The sequence below is a fragment of the Rosa chinensis genome, chromosome 1, assembly GCF_002994745.2.
Source record: "Rosa chinensis cultivar Old Blush chromosome 1, RchiOBHm-V2, whole genome shotgun sequence".
NCBI classification, from domain to species: domain Eukaryota; kingdom Viridiplantae; phylum Streptophyta; class Magnoliopsida; order Rosales; family Rosaceae; genus Rosa; species Rosa chinensis.
Genome location: NC_037088.1, coordinates 46,496,493 through 46,518,430, shown reverse-complemented (window position 1 = coordinate 46,518,430; position 21,938 = coordinate 46,496,493). Strand labels below are relative to the sequence as shown.

General features: G+C 36.4%; 3 protein-coding genes and 1 pseudogene across 14 annotated transcripts; 2 read left to right on the top strand and 2 right to left on the bottom strand.

Moving 5' to 3' along the window:
- Positions 1 to 527: 527 nt before the first annotated feature.
- On the bottom strand, positions 528 to 3,665 carry LOC112181046. Of its 4 annotated transcripts, none has more exons than XR_005807871.1 (4): positions 3,227 to 3,665; positions 1,578 to 1,788; positions 1,282 to 1,410; positions 528 to 798 (listed from the first exon to the last, which is right to left on the bottom strand). XR_005807871.1 is itself a non-coding variant. In XM_024319632.2 (3 exons), exons 1-3 carry the CDS (start codon positions 3,407 to 3,409, stop codon positions 679 to 681), a joined length of 432 nt encoding a protein of 143 aa, XP_024175400.1. In that variant the 5' UTR covers positions 3,410 to 3,651; the 3' UTR covers positions 528 to 678. The 4 variants fall into 4 exon arrangements, 1 of the variants encoding a protein (XP_024175400.1); XR_002928670.2 differs by having other exon boundaries at positions 1,578 to 1,748; positions 3,227 to 3,663; XR_005807872.1 differs by lacking the exon at positions 3,227 to 3,665 and adding an exon at positions 1,805 to 3,220 and having other exon boundaries at positions 1,578 to 1,748.
- Positions 3,666 to 6,612: 2,947 nt separating this feature from the next.
- On the top strand, positions 6,613 to 8,835 carry LOC112167929 (receptor-like protein 34). Its single transcript, XM_024305036.2, has one exon. It carries the CDS (start codon positions 6,613 to 6,615, stop codon positions 8,833 to 8,835), a length of 2,223 nt encoding a protein of 740 aa, XP_024160804.1.
- A 635-nt stretch (positions 8,836 to 9,470) lies between these two features.
- LOC112180974 lies at positions 9,471 to 12,621 on the bottom strand (annotated as a pseudogene).
- A 4,242-nt stretch (positions 12,622 to 16,863) lies between these two features.
- LOC112180991 lies at positions 16,864 to 20,933 on the top strand. Of its 9 annotated transcripts, none has more exons than XM_024319624.2 (10): positions 16,864 to 17,021; positions 17,099 to 17,205; positions 17,467 to 17,525; positions 17,773 to 17,867; positions 18,248 to 18,339; positions 18,643 to 18,679; positions 18,787 to 18,871; positions 19,196 to 19,284; positions 20,266 to 20,377; positions 20,516 to 20,933. In XM_024319624.2, the coding sequence occupies exons 3-10, from the start codon at positions 17,516 to 17,518 to the stop codon at positions 20,680 to 20,682; spliced, it is 687 nt and encodes a 228-aa protein (XP_024175392.1). In that variant the 5' UTR covers positions 16,864 to 17,021; positions 17,099 to 17,205; positions 17,467 to 17,515; the 3' UTR covers positions 20,683 to 20,933. The 9 variants fall into 9 exon arrangements, with proteins under 9 accessions (XP_024175392.1, XP_024175376.1, XP_040371849.1 ...); XM_024319608.2 differs by having other exon boundaries at positions 17,288 to 17,525; XM_024319621.2 differs by having other exon boundaries at positions 16,890 to 17,205.
- The last annotated feature ends 1,005 nt before the right edge of the window (positions 20,934 to 21,938 follow it).

The window sequence follows — 21,938 nt, the reverse complement described above, 5'->3', positions numbered from 1 at the left end:
AAAAAATTGTATGTAGCATAAATAGAAATTAGAAAGCAAGCTTTAATGTCGAACTATAGAAGTAGTGAATGTCGGAAGAGGATTGACAGAAATTATAAAAAGCTTAACTAGAGAAGAAGAGATTGATAATTTGATATATTGCGCACGAAAGGTTCATTCAGAACATTTGTGGACATGGGAGACCATCTATGAAGCAAGTCTTTTGTCACCACAACATTTCTGGACAAACGTGAGCATTTGCATTACCTTTACCATAGAAATTCCAACACCCCCCCCCCCCCCCCAAAAAAAAAGTCTACACAAAAATGAAAAATCCAACAGAGGGTATATTCCTCGTTCCAATCACATTATCCAGTTAATTACTAAAGAATCCGACCCTCCCAATTAGAAACAAGCAAACAGATTATTGTTTAAAATTGTTTATCTTTATATTGATCGTTTTGACAGACATGAGGCTAATGAGACTAACTGTCTAAGATTTGGGTCATGAGCATTTCATTCTCAAACAAGTAGAAATTTCAAGCTTCTTGGGATAAAAGATAAGTCTCTCTAGAACACACTTTTTAACAACATTTTTACGCCAATCAATAAGTATCGGTGAAAATGATGAGTATTCCTCGCTATTACGATAATGAAGCAATTTACAAGACCTTCATGGCATCAAGACTTGGTCACCGGTCACAATTCAAGCGTCAATCTGACACCATTTCCAAATGAAATTGGAGAAATACCAAGCGTCTGAACTAGCTTAGATATATCCATGGATATGTCAGCAGGAGACACAACTCCATGATCAACCTGAAGATGAACATGACAGTGAAATATTGTAAGGTAGAGAAATACTGTATAAATATATAAATTGGTTACTACAGCAACATAAAGAACGGAGTTTTTTAATCGACAAAACCCAAAACCTTATTTTACTTTTTTACATTTTTGGAACATTCAATGATATTGAGCCATGACTATACTAATCCTAACCCTTACTCCAACTCTCCCCCAAGGAGCTTAAAAAATGATAGGCTTTCATTGGCGAGCATACACAACAGATCATTATCCTATTAATTGGTCGAAAGAGAAGAAAGCATATGGCTGGACATTCTAGTTGCGTGTTTCGATCATATAGGAGATGTCCAGACAAGGGAAATGTGAAAACCAAGTCAGAATGCAACTTGAAACTGATGGGTCATGTATTAGTAATTCTGACATAAAGGTGTTGAAGTTGAACGCCAATATCTCAAACATAATGGAATACTAGAAAATGTAGCAAAGTATACATACCGATGATGCAGATACAGATTTAATTAATGAGAGGTTGTATCCCCTTATATCAGCAACCGTCTCAGCCATTTGAACACGGGATAACCTGTCTGGTCCACCAACATTCAGTAGCGATTTTCTATGCTTAGCCTGTGCAAAAATTTCCATGAATATCAGTAGTTCAGTACTATGAAAATACAAGTGAAAGTACTTCTCAATAGGAAGTAGAAAATAACAGTAGTCTCCTGATAGCCCACAAACAAAAACATTCAACCAAAAAGAAATATATTGCAGTCATGATTATAGAAACTTCATACCTGATATCCATGTCTTGGACAAAGCAAGGATGATTGGTACGACGTCCTTTACATAAACAGGGCATCGAAACTCATCATGAATTGATAAATGGTTTCTTATTTGATCATATGGGTTTCTAAAGCTCATCCTTAAAATATCTCTTCACACCTCACCCCTGAATGAGTTGAGATCTGAAATTCAACCACCCCTTCAGAGAAATTTACTTGCAGCCTAAATTATATTATACTCAGTTTTAGCTCCAAAGTGTTTCATCTTTTGACATCCAAAATTCTCAGTCTGATAAGTCATACAGCATTACCAGCTCAAAACAGTCCCACTCCAATCCTTAAAAATCAATCATCCTACACCAAACTCGCAAAACCAAAAGTAACTTTTCAAACAGATAAGGTCCCAAAAAAACCCAATTCCAAGTCTTTCTGGAAATCATGGATACAGACTAGTTGCCTAATCAATATTTCAATTGTCAATAATGTCTTTCAAAGTTGCCCATTCATCCATGACATTCCACTACAATGCCTGGCATGGTTCCTTTTATGCACCTGCCGGCCGCTGAATGGGGTTATGTGTGAGCCACCCGATTCAGGTCGGACGAATGGCCGCTAAGGAGCTGCAAGAGCACCGTAACTGTTAACATTAGTCGTTATCAGTGCTGGGGTCTGTGAGCAGCGTGGGAAGGAGAAGACTCCGCTGCTTTGAGGGTTTGGGTAACCGGGCATTGTGGAGTACACCAGCTTAGGTGGAGAGGTAGATGGTTCTGGACTTCAAACGTTGGGAAAGCAGTAGTGATGATAGTAAGGGGTCCGTGTAGTTTTGAAATGAAAAGAATGAAAAACATACACAACATTGAAAATTAGTAAAAATGAAAGGGAGTGTGAGGAGTAATAGAGAATGCGAACAGCACTACCCAAAAGTAAAACCATTTCTAGTATTAAAGTTTCTGACACTGGTAGCTTGTTGTAGATATTGAAAGCATTTGTGATGGCAAAAGATTTTATCTTCAAATGAAAAGTACAACAACTAGGGAGCAAAGTCCGTCCTCCAGATGATCTTAACCGCAGGGTATAATGGGTACGACATCCAGGTTAGAGCATCATCGCTTTCTGAGAATTCTATATACCAGCATCTTCTAAATTCTCTTTCAAAACATTATTCAAATTCCAATTTTTGATTGGCTGCTACCACCAAATTTTAGTTGTTCATCTACTTCAAGATTTCAGTCACTACATTAACAAAAACTCATCTGTAGAACAAGATGCTACAGTATATTGTAGAACAAGATGACAATGATAAAACACTGACAACCCCAGATCAGCACCCCATTCCCCACAAATCACAACGGAACCTGACTATCACACTAAGTACTATTTAGAAACCACGAAACAATTCTCGATACATGTACTTAATTAGTTATGTACTCATTTCCAAGAATCAAAAACCTAAACCTCAACTAAAGCAAAACAATATCTAACAGCCTCAGTTTCAGTCGAGCTTAGAGTTCATCTGGGCCCTAATTTCACAATCCAAAACCCAATCTTCACCTACAACCCAAGAATATGAAACTTTACCATCTCTTAGGTTCCTACATTTCTAAAACAGAAATCCAAAGCCGAAACCAAAAGAGAAAGGAGTTTCGGTGAGGTGAACGAACCTCGAGCTCGGCAGATTTCATGGCGATGGGAATGCAGATGAGGAAGACTCCGAACATGGCGAAGGCCGTGTTGCGCTTCCAGTGCTTGGGCCTGCAGTAGGGCCCACCGCTCATGCTCCACACCTTCGCCCTGAAGTCTCCGCCGTGGGCCCCCTCGCCGTGCGCATGTTCGCCTCCTCCCATTTGCTCCGATCACCAACTCTCTTTCTCTGTCACATCAGAACAAAAAAAGATCAGAAACAGTGAAACCCTAATTGGGTCTTGAGTAGAAGTAGTGGAAACGAAAATTGGGAATGGGAATTGAAGGAGAGGTTTAGTTCTAGAGAACATGCTTTGACTTCAACATGTTTTCTAATTAATAAAGTTGAGGTTTAGTTCACCATGTTTCTCATTTATGAAGTCTATGTTTATATGGTTTGGAGGCCTATTTAGTATGCGTTCTAGGGTCTTAATACTTTGATTGTTTGATGCCTGAATCAATAGTTGAATTCCTCAAATTATCTAAACAAGCGATCGGTAGTTTTGACTAGTGAGTAAACAAAACCCTAAGTTTGGCAAGGCACTAAGTTATTTGTGATGCCTAGTGGTTTTCCAAACTCTTTTCAAACGTAATGATCTATGCATGTTAAATCTAATAAATATACCTAGCAATGTCCTTCTGGCCAATTTTTTGTTCGGTTCGAAAGTTTTTTTTGGTACCAATTTGAACTTCACCTATGTTGACATCTCTGATTTTGGAATACCTTTGATTCTTTGAAACCTTTCCGTCTTCATGTCTCACATATGTGGAACAACATTAATATTTGTAGCAATTCGAGCTTCAGCAACAGCAGTAGTAACTGATTCCTCGGCATTTCTATAAATATTTGGCAGAATGAAATATTAGAATTTAAATGATGTATTATGGAGCTTTTTAATTATTGACAAGGTATGAAATTGAAAGAAATATATCCCCTAGATTATATATATCCTTCTACATTAGTCAAAAGAAAATGATCGTTAGAAACTACTAAGAAGAGGATGAGAAGGAAAGTGAACAACAGGTGTAGGGATGGCAAAAATCCCCAGCGGGGCGGAGCTCCATTGGATACCCACCCCTAATGGGGGAGAATTTGGGGACAAATGGGGAATGGGGATGGGGATCCCCAATCCCCGCTATCTAAGATTGGGGATGGGGCGGGGATGGTATTGTGATCTCCATCCCCAAACCCGCCCCAATAATATATACATATATTTAACTTGTATATATTTTAATTTATTTTTTTATAATATAAATCATAAATATATTATTTACTACTTTACTTTAATGATGTTTTGATTTTTACACTCACTAAATTATGATTCATGAATTTAATCATGTTTTAAATTTATTTGTTGTAGATTTTGATTTTTAAAAAGGCAATATGAGAAAAAATTATTTTATTTATTAAATTCTTATTGGGGATTTGGGGCGGGTTTGGAGGCTTAGTCCTCAGTGGGGATGAGGACGGAGAATCCCCAATATATTTTTATTGGGGATTAGGGCAGGGATGGGGGTAGAGAATGACCCTGGGGATGAGGATGGTCCACAACCCGCCCCATTGCCATGCCTAAGCAGGTGTGTGAATGCATGACAATGGGACATGCAGTTTTAATATAAGTAAACTGTAAGAGGATTCGAAATTACCCTGGATATTTCTCTGTGTTCTACAAAGATCACGATATCATCACCGGCATCACAAACAATTTGAGTCATTATCTTCGATCAGTAAGAATTATTAAAGTAGCCGACAATTTGTAGCCTGTATGTTACAAGCAGTGGAACACATATACTATAGTAATAGAAGGTAAAGAGGTCGTATTGAACTGGCTATGTTTCTATGAATTTCAACAACTGGGTCATATGCTATCATCAGTGAAAATGAGAGATGATAATGCGAAAAAACTTCACATCATAAAATCAAGCACAAATTCCATTCAAAATTTTACATGATAACATGAAGCAAGCAATATTAATTGCAAAATCACCTGAAATCAAATTCAAGGAGCATACACTACAATCATAAAGGCATTAGCTTTTCCACAAAGAGTAACACTTTTGGAAGTAATCAACTATTTTAAGAAATTAATGTATGAGAATCCCCTAAAACTGTCACATAAATTATTGGGCGAAAATAAATGGGTTTTTAGCGGGCGGTTAACGGGTCATGGACTGAATTGCCAGGCCTACACATAATATTCACTTCAAACACAAAGTCCGGGCAATTGACTTGACATATATAGCAGTTTTCCGAAAACAACCTCTGAACCAATTTCAAGATGTTACACAATTTAATGCTAAAGCTTTCCCACAGTTGGGTACAATTGCAATTGGCTATACCTTTATACGTTTCTTTGCATTAGATCGAATGATTAAAAACTATGTTTCTTATAGATTCTTCTGTAGGTTCCTCTGATAGTGGAATTTTATCTTTTAATTGTGTGATTTAAAAATTTTCGACTTCAATTAGACAGTGCAGTTCAAGTTGGCGCCCAGAGAAGCGAGTGTCAGCGTCTTCGTCAGTGTGAATTTGGTTCAAAGCATACCTCAGTGTGAATTTGATTCTCGGGGCCGGGTCTTCGTCAGCCCAGGTCTTCGTTCACTTTGCCTGAAGCATGCTTCACTCCAAGATAGACTCTCAGGGTCATTGTCGGCCCAAGTCTTCGTCGACTTAGGCCACAGTACAGAACACTTCAAAACGACCACAAATCTCATGGAGGAGTTTGCCAATTCCACTCTATAAAAGCCACCATAACCATTAAGAGTTGTTCACTTAACCTCAGCCAAAATGAAAACTTTGCTACATTTCTTCCTTTTCTTGATCACACTCTGGGTCAGTATCATCATCCCAGCAGTTCATAGCCAGTGTATTAAAAACCAGCAACTATCACTACTCCAATTCAAGAAAGGCCTCGTGTTCAATCATTCCACCAAGCTTATTTCTTGGAATGCAAGTACTGATTGTTGTTCCTGGGTCGGCATCACCTGCAGCCGTAATGGGCATGTTCTGGGTCTTGACATAAGCTTCGAACATATCTCAGTTAATTCCAGCAGTCTCTTCCATCTTCATTATCTTCAATCTTTATCCGTAATTAAGTTGGATGGGAACAATATCTCTGCACCAGTTCCAGGATTCTTTGCCAACTTTTCAAACTTGACTATCTTGAGTCTCCAGGGATGCAACTTGCATGGAACATTTCCCAAAGAGATCTTTCAGTTACCTTCTCTACAAAGTATTGACCTTTCATATAATCAGCAACTTGATGGTTCCTTGCCAGAATTCCCAAGGAATGGATCTCTTCGGAACCTGCATCTAAGCTGGACAAAATTTTCAGGGTTATTGCCAAATTCTATTGGCAACCTCAAAATGTTGTCCACCATAGATATTGACGCTTGCGAGTTCACCGGACCGATGCCCAAGTCAATGACAAACCTTACACAATTGGTTTCTTTGTCGATGTCTTTTAACAAGTTGGAAGGTTCAATTCCGTCATTCAGTGGGGCCAATAATGTGGGCGACATAGACCTTTCCTACAATGGTCTAACAGGTACTATTAATTCCACTCACTGGAGAAACCTTACTAAGCTATCCTCTCTCATTTTGAGCTCTAATAAGCTCAATGGGAATATCCCAGCATCTCTGTTTTCCCTAAACCTAAGCCCAACGGGTCTTCTAGATCTTTCTGGCAATCAATTCTCTGGTCCATTCCCTGAAACTTCAAATGTGTCTTCCTACTTGCCGAATGGTCTTAATCTTAGAGTTGATTTCAGTAGCAATAATCTAGAAGGGCCGATACCTATGTCTATCTTTAGCTTGCGAGGTCTTAAAACTCTAGATCTTTCTTCAAATAATTTAAGTGGCTCGTTTCCTCTTGATGGTCTACACCAGCTGAGAAATCTTTCTGAACTTGATCTTTCACACAATAACTTGTTTCTTACCCATGATTATACCAATTTCTCATATTCCTCATTTTCTCAACTATCTAAGCTGAGCTTGGCGTCATTGAAATTGAGAACATTTCCTAATTTCTTGAGGAATCGATCTAACTTGATAGGATTGGACCTTTCAGATAACCAGATAAATGGCAAGATACCCAACTGGATTTGGAGTTTAAGTAATCTTGAGTCCCTGAACCTTTCTTGCAATTCCCTAGATTCTCTAAATGTTCATTCAATCAATATCACTAATCTAGATAACCTTGACCTTCATTCCAATCAGTTTCATGGGCAAATCCCAAATTTTCAGCCACCTTGCTATCTCTATTATCTAGATTTCTCAAAGAATTATTTCAGCTCTATCATACCGAGTACCATTGGAGATGTGCTTCTTAGTATTGGAATCTTTTCGCTTTCTAGCAATAACCTCAATGGGATCATTCCAGAATCATTATGCAATTCACCGTATCTTACCATTCTTGATCTGTCCAATAATTCATTGAGTGGCACGATTCCCCAGTGCTTGACTACAATGAGCTCGCTTGCAGTACTCAATTTGAGGAGAAACAATCTTACAAATGTTGATGAATTCTCTCATAATTGCAGTTTAAAGAAACTAGACATCAGTGGAAATCATATTCAAGGCCAGTTTCTAAAATCTCTTGTGAACTGCACCCAGTTAGAGATTTTAAACCTTGGAAACAATCTGATAACAGAACCATTTCCATGCTTTTTGAGGAACATATCCACGTTGAGTGTTCTTGTCTTGCGGTCCAATAAATTTTTTGGGCACATTGGTTGTCGCAAGACTAATGGCACTTGGCCAGTACTTCGAATGATAGACCTAGCTCACAACAATTTTAGTGGAGAAATACCTGGAAGAGATTTGACAACTTGGCAGGCCATGAGGACTAGTAAAGGTGATGCCCCATTGAATATCAGTAACCTTCAATGGTTGTATGCTGGAGCTTCTTTTCAAGAAGATACAATCATGGTTACCAACAAAGGTTCTGAGATGGAGCTGGTGAATGTTTTAACACTCTTCACCTCGATTGATTTCTCATGCAACAAGTTCAACGGATCAATACCGGAGGAAATTGGAGAACTCAAATCATTATATGCCCTCAACTTGTCCAACAATGCTTTCACAGGTGCACTTCCATCATCATTAGGTAACTTGAGTGAGCTAGAGTCTTTGGACCTCTCGAAAAATAAACTGAGCGGTCAAATCCCACTGGAGCTTACAAAACTCACTTTCCTTGCATTCTTGAATCTCTCATATAATCAATTGGTCGGGAGGATACCAAGCGGTGCTCAATTTTCAACATTTGATGCAGCTTCCTTCGAAGGTAACAAAGGATTATGGGGGCCTCCTTTAACAGCAGATAATAACACAGGCTTCTCACCACCAAAGCAGGAAGGCAACCATTCAAATTTGGGACATGAAATTGATTGGGATATTATCTGTCCTGAAATTGGATTTACATGTGGGTTTGGGATTGCCATCGGGTCACTTTTGTTCTGCAAGAGATGGAGGAAATGGTATTACAGAGCTATGTATAACATGCTTCTAAAGATATTCCCTCAGCTGGAACGAAGATTTGGTCATCATAGGAGACATGTTTATGTACATCAGAGATACTGGAGACGTTGAAATGGTTGTGAAGAGCAATGCACCTGACTTGTTGCTGGCCTCTGTTTTCTAATAAGGACTTAGATTTGTGCTCTGTTTCTGTGTATTTTCCTGTAAGTTAGACTCACTCTTTCAATTTGTAACACATAATAAATTTGTGGCAAACTTGCTCAATATTTGCCTGTGATGTGTGGAGAGAATGTGCTCGAACTTTCATATTTGTAACTTGTTTTCCTATGTGTGTTTTGAAGTTGTACTGAATTACAATGAACTCCATATTTAATAGATATTCTAATTCTAAAAAAGCTGGTGAAGAAGAACTGACGGAATGACATTGAGATCTGGGGCCAAGACAGCTTTTGCAGATGTCAAAATTGTATGAACTGATATTCAATCATGCATTTAAAAATATACAAAGCTCTCTTATTATAGTTTATGAAAACTTGTATCTAGCATTGAAAGAAAGCTTTAATGTCGAACTATATAAGTATTGAATGTCTATTTCTCGTTCCCACCACATTATTCAGTTAATTACTTTTGAAAAATTACTAAAGAATTTTAGTAATACGCCCCTCTTGATTAGTAACAAGCAAACATCTTTTTGCTTCAAAATATTGTCGTAGAGACAGACATGAGGCTAATGAGACAATCAGTAATTGTCTAAGATTTGGGTCATGAGCATTTTCATTCTGAAACTAATAGAAATGAAATTCATAATAATACAATTGAAGCTTCTTGGGATAAAAGACAGTTTCTCTAGAACACCTTAACAACACTTTTACAATCAAGTATGGGTGAAATTGATGGGTACTCCTCAGTATTACAATGAGGAAGCAATTTACAAGATCGTCATGGCATCAAGACTTGATCACTGGTCACAGTTCAAGCGTCAATCTGACACCATCTCGAAATGAAATAGGAGAAATACCAAGCGTCTGAACTAGCTTAGTTATATCCATGGATATGTCAGCAGGAGACATTAAGATGAACATGACAGTGAAATATTGTCAGGTACAGGAATACTGTATAAATAAATAAATTGACTACTGAGGCAACATAAAGAACAAGGTTCTTTAATCGACAAAAGCCAAAACCTTATTTTATTTATTTACATTTTTGGAACATAAAGAACAAGGTTTTCTAATCGACAAAAGCCAAAACCTTATTTTATATATTTACCCTAAGAACATTCAACTATCCTAATCCTAACCCTTATTCCAACTCCACTCCAAGGAGCTTAAAAAATGATAGGCATTCGTTGGTGAGCATACACAATTGATCATTATCCTATTAATTGGTAGAAAGAGGAGAAAGTATATGGCTGGACATTGTAGTTGCATGTTTCAATCATATAGGAGATGTCCAGACAACGGCAAAGTGAAAACCAAGTGAGAATGCAACTTGAAAATGATAGGTCATGTATTAGTAATTCTGATATAAAGGTGTTGAAGTTGAACGCCAGTATCTCAAACATAATAGAACACTAGAAATGTAGCAAAGTATCATACCGATGATGCAGATACAGATTTAATTAATGAGAGGTTGTATCCCCTTATATCAGCAACTGTCTCAGCCATTTGAACACGGGATACCCTGTCCAGTCCACCAACATTCAGTAGCAAATTTCTTTGCTTAGCCTCTGCAAAAATTTCCATGAATATTAGTACGATGAAGATACAAGTGAAAGTACTTCTCAATAGGAAGTAGAAAATAACAGTAGTCTCATGATAGCCCACGACAAACACATTTAACCAAAAAGAAACATATTGCAGGCATTAGTTTACAAACTTCATACCTGATATCCATGTCTTGGACAAAGCAAGTATGATTGCTATGACATCCTTTACATACACAGGGCATCGAAACTCATCATGAAAGAATTCGGTTGTATTTCCTTTGGAGAGGACACCATCAACCCACTACATCAATTGCAAGTATCACTAATTTGAACAAAGTAAAGTAGCCTAGATCCAATTTCAATTTTTCATATGGTCTCCAAGCTAATCTGCCAACAAAGTGGCAATAGTACAATTTTAATGTCTGTTATCTCTTTTGCAAACCTGAATCGGAAGAGATTTTGAAACCGGTGAGATTGTCTGTGGCCCAAAGATGATACTGCTTCTCAAAATTGCAAAGTTCGAGCATTTCTCAGTAATGAACTGCTCAGCTGCCACTTTTGATTTCCCATAAACATTTACTGGTACAACTTCATCATCTTCCTTGTAAAAAGACTTCACCCCTTCATAAACTGATGGGAATTCACATCAGTCCCCGTCTACAAATAGCTATTTAGCAATTTGTATCCAACAATTTGTACGCTCAAGTTAATTCATACAACAATTTGTATCGTCCTTTCCTTTATCTTATTTACCTCAACTGTAGACCAACAGGGGTCTTTAACAATTAATAGTAAATAATGTAATTAAAAGTCTAAATCTCTATCTCAAGTACTTGAGAAAGTTTATTGGATGGCAATAGCCAAGTAATAACTATGTGCTGTTGTAGTTCTTATCAGTTTCTCTTGTTTGCTTTTATTGATCCATCTTTACTCAGTAACTGAACTAGGAATATGAACAAATTACAGTATACGAAACAATTAAGAGTCAGTTACCTTGATCAGTTGACAAATGGATCAGTAGATAATTACTCTCTTCTAAGCTTGATAACCAATTAACAAGAGAAGATGGCACATTAACTGACATAGCTGCTGCAGGATCCATTTCACAGGCACGATGAACCGATAGTGCAGCACAGTTTACTACCACATCAGGCTGGGAATTCAAATCACACCTCTCAGCGCTTAAAGTTGTTTACTTGAACAACAATATCAAATCGCATACCAGAAGACAAGTTCTTTTAGCACTTAAGATATTGTAGGTTTCCCTAAACAACTAATGGCATTTGTACACATCTCAACTCAAAATTGAACAAAAGGATAGCAATCATCCATTCATCCATATAAAAAGAAAACAAACCCATGCAAGCTAGATCATTGCAGTTAAGTTACATACATCAGGTTGGGAATTCAACTGAATAAACCTCTCAGCACTTAAAAGTTGCTTACTTGATTGTTTTAGCATGTTCAGAGATTTTAAGTTCCCCTAACCACATTACAGAACCATACTAATGCACACGTCTCAACTCCGAAAAACGGAACTAAAGAATAGCAATTATCTAATACAACAACAAAACAAAACCCATTAAAGCTACTACATTGCAGTTAAGGTACAAACCCAACAGCAGAACAGGGCAGTATGGCATTCAAAAAACTCAAACCCAGTAAACAAAATTGATCTTTCCACAAAACCCATTACTCCAAATCATAGCACCAACATTATAAAATCACTAATCACAATCAACATATACAAGAAATTGCTTAATAGGGTGAGAACTGACCGGACCAAACTGATGAGAAATGGCTTCAAATCCATTGCCAGACTTCAAATCCACAGAGAAAGGCAGCACACTAGGAAATGCATTGAGCAAAGCTTGGGGAGGAGGACTTGAGTGGTGGGTAAATGCCAGATCTCAAGGAGTGGTTTCTTGAATCTCTGAAAAGCCTTGCAATACATGCTGTCCCAAGTAACCTGTGCCTCCAACTATCAAAACTCTCTTCCTACTCATCCTATTTGCTTTGTGTGTGGAACTGTGGGAGATTTAGGAGTGAATCTGATTTGGGTTTTGTTTGGGGTGGTAGGAAGAGGTTCAGATCGATGGGTTTAGGGGTTATGAGGAAATTTCTGTTGGCAGTGTCACTTGTTTGAGAGACCCATTAGTTTCCGGTGTGTTTCACGCATTTGGTTTTAGAGCCAAACATAACAAAAAATCTTTAGCTCCCTTATTTTTTTTTTAGAATAAAAGTGCGAGAAGTTTTAAATACACACCCTTAATTATTTAATACACACTCCTTACTCAATACACATACCATTTAATTACTTATTCTAATATTTTACTAAATACACAACCCAAATTACCTAAAATATCCATAATCTAAAAAACCATGAAATACACTATTATTTAACTACATTAAGGCTACTATTTAATTTGATTAGTATATATTAACACTTTGGTACCCCAATTTAAAGTCATTCTACACTTTGGTACCTCATCTTCTAAATATATCACTTTGATACCTCAACTTATTATTTATGCATAAGATTCATACATGCCGTTAATAACACCGTTAACTCAAGTGTTATGTAGCTTTTTTTTGTACAAAAGTGTTATGTAGCTTTTTTTTGTACAAAAGTGTTATGTAGCTTTTTGCTATGAGTATTTCGTCAATTTATGTTTTTCCACCAAAAATTCCATGGGAGATGATCTAAAATTCCTTTCTTTTTGCTGAAAATAAATCTGTCATCAAGGAAAATATTATATTTGGGTTTATGGAAGATCAATTTAGGTTATTGTACTGGAAATTTTGACTTATTGTTATGATCCCAAGAAACATAATAATTAAAATGAGAAGAGGTGAGGGATTTATCATTTTCAGCCTGCTAACTCACAAATAGAGATTGATTTGGATAAGAGCAAATTGTCTACTAGCTTTATTAATTGTTGATTCTATGTCATCTTATTTTAGCTCTTCAAATGTAATTTGTTGGGTAGATACTAGTTTTCTTTCAAGTTTAGGGTTTGAGTCTTTCCCCTTTTAATTGAAGAACTCTTCAGACAAAGAAGGAAAAATGCTTGTTCAATTCATTATACATAATCAATTTCAATACCAATCATAGCAGATTGTCTCCAATAGAGTTGTAGAAATTGCTTGAAACTTTTAGTATTTATGGTTGTTGTAGTTATTTGCTTACTCTTTAAATATAGATCCATGGTTATTTGGTTTCATTGGCAATGAAGAAAGATGTAGTAATTGTTTTTGTTGTGTTTTTGTTTTTTAATAAAAATAAATATGAATTAATGGAGTGAGTTTTTATTAGATGGCAAATAACATGAGATTTTTGGTGGGAAAATATAAATTGACGAAAATACCCACGATAGAAAGCCACATGTCACTTGAGTTAACGGTGTTATTAACGGCGTGTATGAATCTTATGCATAAATAATAAGTTGAGGTATCAAAGTGATATATTTAGAAGATGAGGTACCAAAGTGTAGAATGACTTTAAGTTGGGGTACTGTTTGTGATGTTTTCCCAATCTGATTTGGGTTTTGTTTGGGGTGGTAGGAAGAGGTTCAGATCGATGGGTTTAGGGGTTATGAGGAAATTTATGTTGGCAGTGTCACTTGTTTGAGAGACCCATTAGTTTCCGGTGTGTTTCACGCATTTGGTTTTAGAGCCAAAGATAACAAAAAATCATGTGTATGCTAAAGAGCTCCCTTTTTTTTTTTTTTTTTTTTTTGAGAATAAAAGAGCGAATTATTTAATACACACTCCTTACTCAATACACCTACCATTTAATTACTCATTCTAATATTTTACTAAATACATAACCCAAATTACCTAAAATATCCATAATCTAAAAAACCATGAAATACACTATTATTTAACTACATTAAGGCTACTATTTAATTTGATTAGTATATATTAACATATTAGTATTTTATAATTGACCATATTAATTACTTGTGTTAGTTATTGAGAAATCCATAAAGAATTATTATTGTTCCCTCCAAATAGATGCTTAGAAATAGGTTTTGTATTATTTAAGTTCTCATCCACCAAATACCATATTGATCAAGTATAAAATTTTGAGTCGAACATTCAACCAAGACTGTATCACTAGTTTCTCCACAATGGCGGAACTATGAAATTGTCATTGGATGGTCAAACAAATTAACAATTACAAACTTTTATACCTGTGATTTTTTATATTAGATAATAAATTGACTAATCATAACTTAAAAAAAAAAAAAACTAAAAATGGGAGTCAAGCGATTTGTTTTAAAAATATTTAATGCCATTGATTTTGAAATTTCTAAATGATATGGTTTCTCACCCCATTTAATTACAATTTATTTAAGGAAAATTTAAATTAGATGGTTTCTAACTTTATTCTTGTTTTAAATGAGGATGCATGTATAGAAATTTATTGTGTTTATAATTATAGAATCATATAAGGAAGATATGATTATTATTATTATTATTTTTCTCCTAATATATAGATGTCTATTTTGGTCATTTAATCTACCTATAAAATCTTATTTGAAATATAAAATAATAGGGATGTGTATTAAGTAGTTTGGGGTGTGTATTTAAAATTTCTCTAAAAGAGCTCTGTTTTGGAATTTTTGAGTATTTGGAATATAGACACACTTTATTTAGAATTGGTAGACTTACTCTCATTCAATTTAATGCCCAATTTTTTTTTTTTTTTTTTTTTGGGATAATTCATTTTTATCCAGAAATCACTTGTATTGTGCCCACTTGCACCAAGAAGTTTGTATTGTGTCAATTGACACAAATCTTAGAGGAAAAGACCTATAAGGGTAGTCTTTTCTAAAATAATGCCTAAGAGATCCTATGCTGACTTTTGAGTCTACCTTTACCTTTTCTTAAGAAAACCTGTTCATACTTTTGACAGAAACAAAACTAGCCTTCAACATGCCCAAGTTTTTCACCTAACGGCCACTTGCCTAGCGGTTACTATAACAGGCGGAATCACTGCTGCTTATTTCTACCTTAAGCTAAGGCAAAATTTCTTAAAAAAAAAAAAAAACAGAAAGTTTAAACCTAAAAATAGTACAAGAGTAAGGCCAACAACAGTTATGAACAAACATTTTAAATATTGCAGAAATATTGACAAGCTGGATGAGCAATCCGAAATTATTTATTCAAACATAATTACAGACTAAAACTCAGAGCCTCATGCTTAGGTAAAAAGCTGTTTAGCTATCCATGAGCCTGATTTACAGGTACTTGGAAAGAAAGTACTTCCACACTAGACAGAAAGGAAAGAGCACACTACTACTAAGGCTTTCTTACTCCATGTTGCCAGACTACTGAGTAAACTTGAGAAACTCTTCCCATTAATATCCTCCTTTTTCTGTTTCTCTTAGCTTTGTTCAATTGTTCTCATAATTCCTTCTGGTGCTGCATCACTATGAATTTTCAGTTTTCACATAAGCATGTTGCGCATTGGTATGCTGATTATAGGTGCGTGTAGATGCACGATGTCTTCCATGTTGGCAAATCCTATGGCCTTTCGTTACTTTAAACTTGGCATGACCCTAATTTGGTTTGAATCTTTACTTATCCCTATACTCCTGTAAGTTCAGAACTTCAGATTATAACATCTGATATAATAATATTCTCAATGGAACAAATACATTATCCTTCATGATGCCGAATGACTACTTGTCATGTGTATTGGATAGTTGGGCTGCTGTATCATATTCATAAGGTTGAATATGTCCTCAACATGCCTCATACTTTGTATGGAAATTTTTTAGTGACAACAGTATCCCATATTTACGCATATTTGTTCATAGACTGCAAGATTAGTCTTCACTGGTTCTTTGATCATACTAAGAAAAGTGAAAATTTTCTCTGAAAATGTTCCAGAGTGGTGAAAAGCTGTCAAGTTTTATCATGCGGGCAATTTCCAGTGCTGTAGAAGTAGACTCTCCAACTATGCTTCATTCCAATGAATCTCATCAATGTTTCACTACTATTCCAAGATTTGTCTTCACTGAATGTTTTACACGCACACACTGCACGTGCATGACAACTAGATTTACACTTGACACTCTTCATGATTTTCTGGTTCAGATTTCTTGCATGATAATGAAATTGTCCAATAGTCTGTCCTTTTGATGCTCTTTGTGCTCAAATGGTCGCTAGCACTACTAGAATAATGTCATTAGACATCGCCACTATTAAATCGGTCAGGATTGCACCTGATGTTAAAAATCGTGCTAACATCAGTTTGTGAAAAAACCGATTTCTATTGTTATTGTAGACATCAGTCACCAACTGAAACGATGAGAAAAGTTTCATTGGAAAAATTTTAAAAAACGTGGAGGGACTAAGTTGAAATTTTCAGATACGCGGGGGACCAAAATATTCATTTCCCCAACACTTAGAATTTTTTCACTTTGTTTAAAACTTACAAACCCTAATTACTAACTCTCACTTTGGACTCCAGCGCGCGCCCTCCTTCTTCGCGTCGACCTCGATCTCCAACCTGACCCGCCCCGAGCTCGTTCTCAGACCTGAGAGGCCTTGAGCTCGTTCTCCGACCACCACCAACGTAGGTCCTCTCTCTCTTCTCCCCACCACCAATACTGATTTTCTATCCGGCGTTTCATCGTCTTTTTTCTTGTGAAGAGAGAGTGAGATGGGAGCGGAGAAAGCAGAGGCGTCGTTGGATTCGTTGATCACCGGGTTCAACAGTCAGATCTCAGAGCTCCAAGAGCTCGTTATTGCTCGAAATAGTAAGACCCGACCTGATTACCCAATCTTAAATTTATGAACTTTTGATACGGCTCTTATCATCTCACATATTCTTCCAATTAGTGCTCAAGCTCAGATATATGGGTTAATTTCATTTCTGGTGGCTGGAGAAAACTGAAAAAGAAATTAGGGATCATGTCTCGATTTGTTTCAAGCTTTTCAGAATGAGTCTACGGATTATATATGGTGGCAGGTAAATGGGTCTAGACTTTGTTTATAGCATGATTTTGATGTTTTGGCAGGGATTTGGGTATTTGTTTCTGGTGGCTGCAGAATATTTGGTTCAGGGCGATGGGCTACGGTAATACCACTCTAGATCTGGTTTTTCTTTTGGTATGGGTGTGGAGTGTTAACTTGTTTAATCTTTATTTTGCTGAAATTGGGATTATTGGGATAATTGACTTGAATGGAAATTCTCATTGACTTATTGAATATCCCCTATGGGTTGTTTCTGGTTTTTCAATTTTGTTTGCTTGAAAAAATCTCTCTTGAATGTCTGGGATAGCTTCTGATCAACAAATCTCTCTTGTTTGGCCTTTTTCTTGCAGGACATCTTTATGTAGAAGTACTTCTTTTTGCAGTCATTGTTTTTCTATTCTCCCAGAAAAGTTACAAGCCCCCTAAGAAGCCTTTAACAGAGAAGGTTTGTGTGAAAGTTTTATGCCAGTACTTTTTTCTTGTGGAACAATACACTCTGCTTGCGCACCTCCTTTAATTCATTGAACTGCTTTTTATATTCGTAACTTAACAAAACAAGGAGTCAGAAGTGTTGAGGCATTGTTGTAAATTGTAATTTGATTATACTTCCTCGTGGGATTTGAAAGAAAAGGTCTGTGTGACCAATTTAGTTGTCAACTTTTGTCTCAATGAATAAAGTTTTTAGGTATGCTACTATTTGCATATCACCACATATGAACTTGCTAAATGTCTAGTTTGATTATATGCTTCTGATTCTTCTGCTTTCTGATATGACATGTATCCTGGATTCTTAACTGAACTTTGCTAGTGTATTGGTACATGTAGGAAATAGATGATCTATGTGAGGAATGGGTTCCTGAACCTCTCATTCCTCCTATCACAGAAGATATGCAGTATGAACCCCCAGTGTTGGAAAGGTGAGTGAGCTTAGTCCCTAGCTCTTCATAGACCAATCCATAGTTCAGCTATGCTTTAATTAGATGTTCCTCTTTTTGAATTTTATCAGGGAGGGAGGGAGAGAGAGAGGGAGGGAGAGAGAGAGAGAGAGAGAGAGAGAGACCATTAGCAGTACGTTATTTTTTTTGGAAGAATAAATAATTGGTTATTGCAATTTTCTTCAGTGTTATATCTTGGAGTTAAAATGATGTTGCCTATGGGTAAATATAGAACAGTATATTCCTTGTTCTAAGGGATTTTGCTAATGAGTAGAATTTATTCAGTGCTGCAGGGCCACATACAATAGTCAATGGCAAAGAAGTAGTGAACTTTGCTTCAGCAAATTATCTTGGATTGATAGGACATGAGAAGTTGCTTGTAAGAGATAACTTTTCATATTATTGATGGCAGTAAATTGTTGATTGCAGTCGACGCCATTACTGACTTCACCCCCAAGTGAGGGTAGCTTGACTGACATTTTAGTGAGGAAACCTTCGTCTTCTTCAGCTCCCAGTAAGCTTCTTGTTGACATTTTGTGGTTATGGGTTTTTTCTTCTTCTTATTAATTTCCTGCAAAAAGAGTAAAATTAAGCTATTAAGGATTAGAGCAGTATAAATGTATGAAATTTTTACTGACTAGCTAAATGCCTGGGGTCTACAGCATATTCTATGCTTCAGTATTTTTAATTCTTGAGCTATAAGCACAGCGGTTGAAATTGAATAGGTCCTATGTATTTGTCTTTGCAACATTGTTTCAAGAATTTCGTTGACTCGAAGTGGAAATTGTTTGGTGATGAGGCTGGTTACTCATGAGTCTGCTCTGAATTGTCTATATAGGTATTGTGGATCCAAAAGTGTTACTGGAACTCTTCTCGATGTACCGTGAGTGGCAGGAGGAGAATGTCAAAAAGCTGAGCCAAAAACAGGTTTGTTGTAATAAGTTGCATCAGTGCCTTTTGAATTTTGAGTTTCAACACATAGAACAGATGTTGCAGCACTTCAATTTATTATTTAAGATTATTGGAAGGGTTTCGCAAATGCAAAACTCAAAGTCCAGGAAGAACATTGATTAATTTTAGAATTTAGGGAAGATTTTAGGAGCGTGATTTATATTGATCTTCAGTGTGATGATTCGTGAGTATAAGCGTTAGGTTGTTCTTCAGTGTGGCTTTATGCTCCTCCATCAGGCCAACTTTTAGGTTGATCTGGGTTCACTTTAGATCGTAAACTATTAACATGCAATTAGTTTGGTGAAGGTCCTAATTTCCCAAAAAGACTCGGGGTTAGCTGAGATCATTGTTTTTGTTTTATCACATCTATAATAGGTGGCATATTATGAACTCGTCTAGTTCTTTAGTTTCGTTGATGAGCTGATATAGCTATCTTTTAGTATTATTCATCCTGAATGCTTGTTTAACTGTCTTAGAGATCCATTTAGATGCTCTAGTTAACAACGGAACTGAAGCAAGGGGATCATGGTTAATACTAAAATCAGTTATAAAAAGTAATTGGAAGTGATTGACCTCGTTGAGGGAAATGTTACAATTTAAACTTAAGCTCGTGCTCCTTTTATCTTTTAATAATATAGCCAGCGGGTTTGCTGAACAGGTTCTGCAATCTGTGCATTCATTTAATAGTTGCTCAAAATTGACAGAATTATACCCTGTTATTCTCATGTCTTGAAAATTAGAAATCTTATGGTTTGGACTTTGGAATGAGTTTTGTCGTTTGCTCTATCTGATAAAGAGCGCCTGTATTTCCTAGAAATTAAGATTTGGGAAAGACTGCATATTGTATTTCCTAGGAATTAAGATTTGGGAAGACTGCATATTGGGAAATTGACTTGCTCTGCCTTCCTTTCTCCCAACGAGAAATATCTAACCATGATTTGATGATAATTGTGGCAGGAAGAGATAGAGAACAAGATAGAAATTGCGGACGCGTTGTCTGTTAAACTTAAGCAACGTTTTAATTATTCAGTGACAGCAATGAAGACATTCTCGCAACATTTATGTGGAGGTAATTATTCTCATCATATATGCAATATAAGTTCTGCGTAGGATCTTTTGCTTTAACAGATGTTGATGGACCTACTGTATGGATAAATGAGTTGTACACCTTTGTAAAATTAACCTATACATTGAAACATGGACACAGTTCATGCACTGCAGGTAGAGATTGGGGAACTTAAAGGAAGGTTGACGGAGGTTATTAGCAACTGTGATGCAGTGTGCAAGAGAATATCCGCAGAAGGACCAGAGTCTCTTCGGTCATCTGTCAAGCCATTAGTTATCTGCACCGCACACCAAGAACACCAATCTTGATTGAGTATTGTGCTGTGATGTGCAGGATTGTCAGGTGTAATGGGGGTTGCTTGTATTCAAGAAGTTGGGAAAGCCAGCCTCTTTTTTGAGTTAGGCTAGCTTTTAATTAACATTTTTGTAGCAATTATGAACAAACATGAATACTAATTGCTAGGCTAGCCTTGTAGTAGGTGAATTGGGGTTTTATTTTGACCATTTTGTAAACTGTTAAGGATGATGATTTCAGATATAATAGCTCAATATTCAAATCACTCTTGTCAACTATCGAAATTGCAATTTATAACAGCAGCTATATATTTTGTGGACATCATCCTCTTTATAGAATGTGATGTCTAGATATAAAGTTGAAATCAGTTTTAACCATTAAAACTGATGTCTAGTAATACAGATACATCAGTTTCAAAATGAAAATCGATGTTACTGAAATATACAGACATCGATTTTTTGTCGAAAACGATATGTTACTGAGTACCAGACATCAGTTCCAAAATGGAAATCGATGTTACTAAAATATACAGACATCGATTTTTTGTCGAAAACGATATGTTACAGAGTACCAGACATCAGTTTCAAAATGGGAACCGATGTCTGTAACAGTACCAGACATCAGTTCCAAAATGGGAACCGATGTCTGTAACAGTATCAGTCATCGGTTCTTAAATCAATAACGATGTTAAAACGCAAACTTGTGTTGTGTAATCTATATGTCTTTAAGCATTAAATACAATAAAATGTGGGTTTAACAATAGTAAAACATGTAAGTTTGTTATCATTTAAACATATTTACATCGATTTATAATTAGGAACCGATGTCTACACGAATACTAGACATCGGCTAAAAACCGATGTCTGCATTTTCCGGATCTTTCTCATCACCCACAAAGACATCGGTTGGGTTTTTGTTTCTCATCGGTTTTTGGCCGATGTCTGGGGCCATAATTCTAGTAGTGTAGCCATCTGTTTTCTATTGCTATCTGTTGCAATTCGAGCCATCTATGATGCATAACAACCTAATCCTGCTTCTTTTTTTTTTGGTCATCACTGTAGATGCAGTTGCACTGCAAAATCAAGAATGTCGAAGAACTAGAGCTGCTGATGGAGAAGGAATATGCTTGGTGGGTGTGATTGTTCGAATGCTCATGCCAAAAGTTTTTTCATACCAATTTGAACTTCTCTCATGTTGACATCTCCGATTCAGGAATACCTTTGAAACCTTTCCGTTTTCAGGTCTCACATATGTTCACAACTGGATCAGT

Bases quoted from the DNA above. Each gene is read 5' to 3' on its own strand.
- LOC112181046 (XM_024319632.2), bottom strand. From the start codon at position 3,409: ATGGGAGGAGGCGAACATGCGCACGGCGAGGGGGCCCACGGCGGAGAC. The intron at 1,411-3,226 runs GTTCGTTCACCT...ATTTTTGCACAG, and splicing joins TGAAATCTGCCGAGCTCGAG to GCTAAGCATAGAAAATCGCT. The intron at 799-1,281 runs GTATGTATACTT...GTTCATCTTCAG, and splicing joins AATCTGTATCTGCATCATCG to GTTGATCATGGAGTTGTGTC.
- LOC112167929 (XM_024305036.2), top strand. From the start codon at position 6,613: ATGTTGTCCACCATAGATATTGACGCTTGCGAGTTCACCGGACCGATG.
- LOC112180991 (XM_024319624.2), top strand. The intron at 18,340-18,642 runs GTGAGTGAGCTT...GAATTTATTCAG, and splicing joins GAACCCCCAGTGTTGGAAAG to TGCTGCAGGGCCACATACAA. The intron at 18,872-19,195 runs GTAAGCTTCTTG...TTGTCTATATAG, and splicing joins TTCGTCTTCTTCAGCTCCCA to GTATTGTGGATCCAAAAGTG.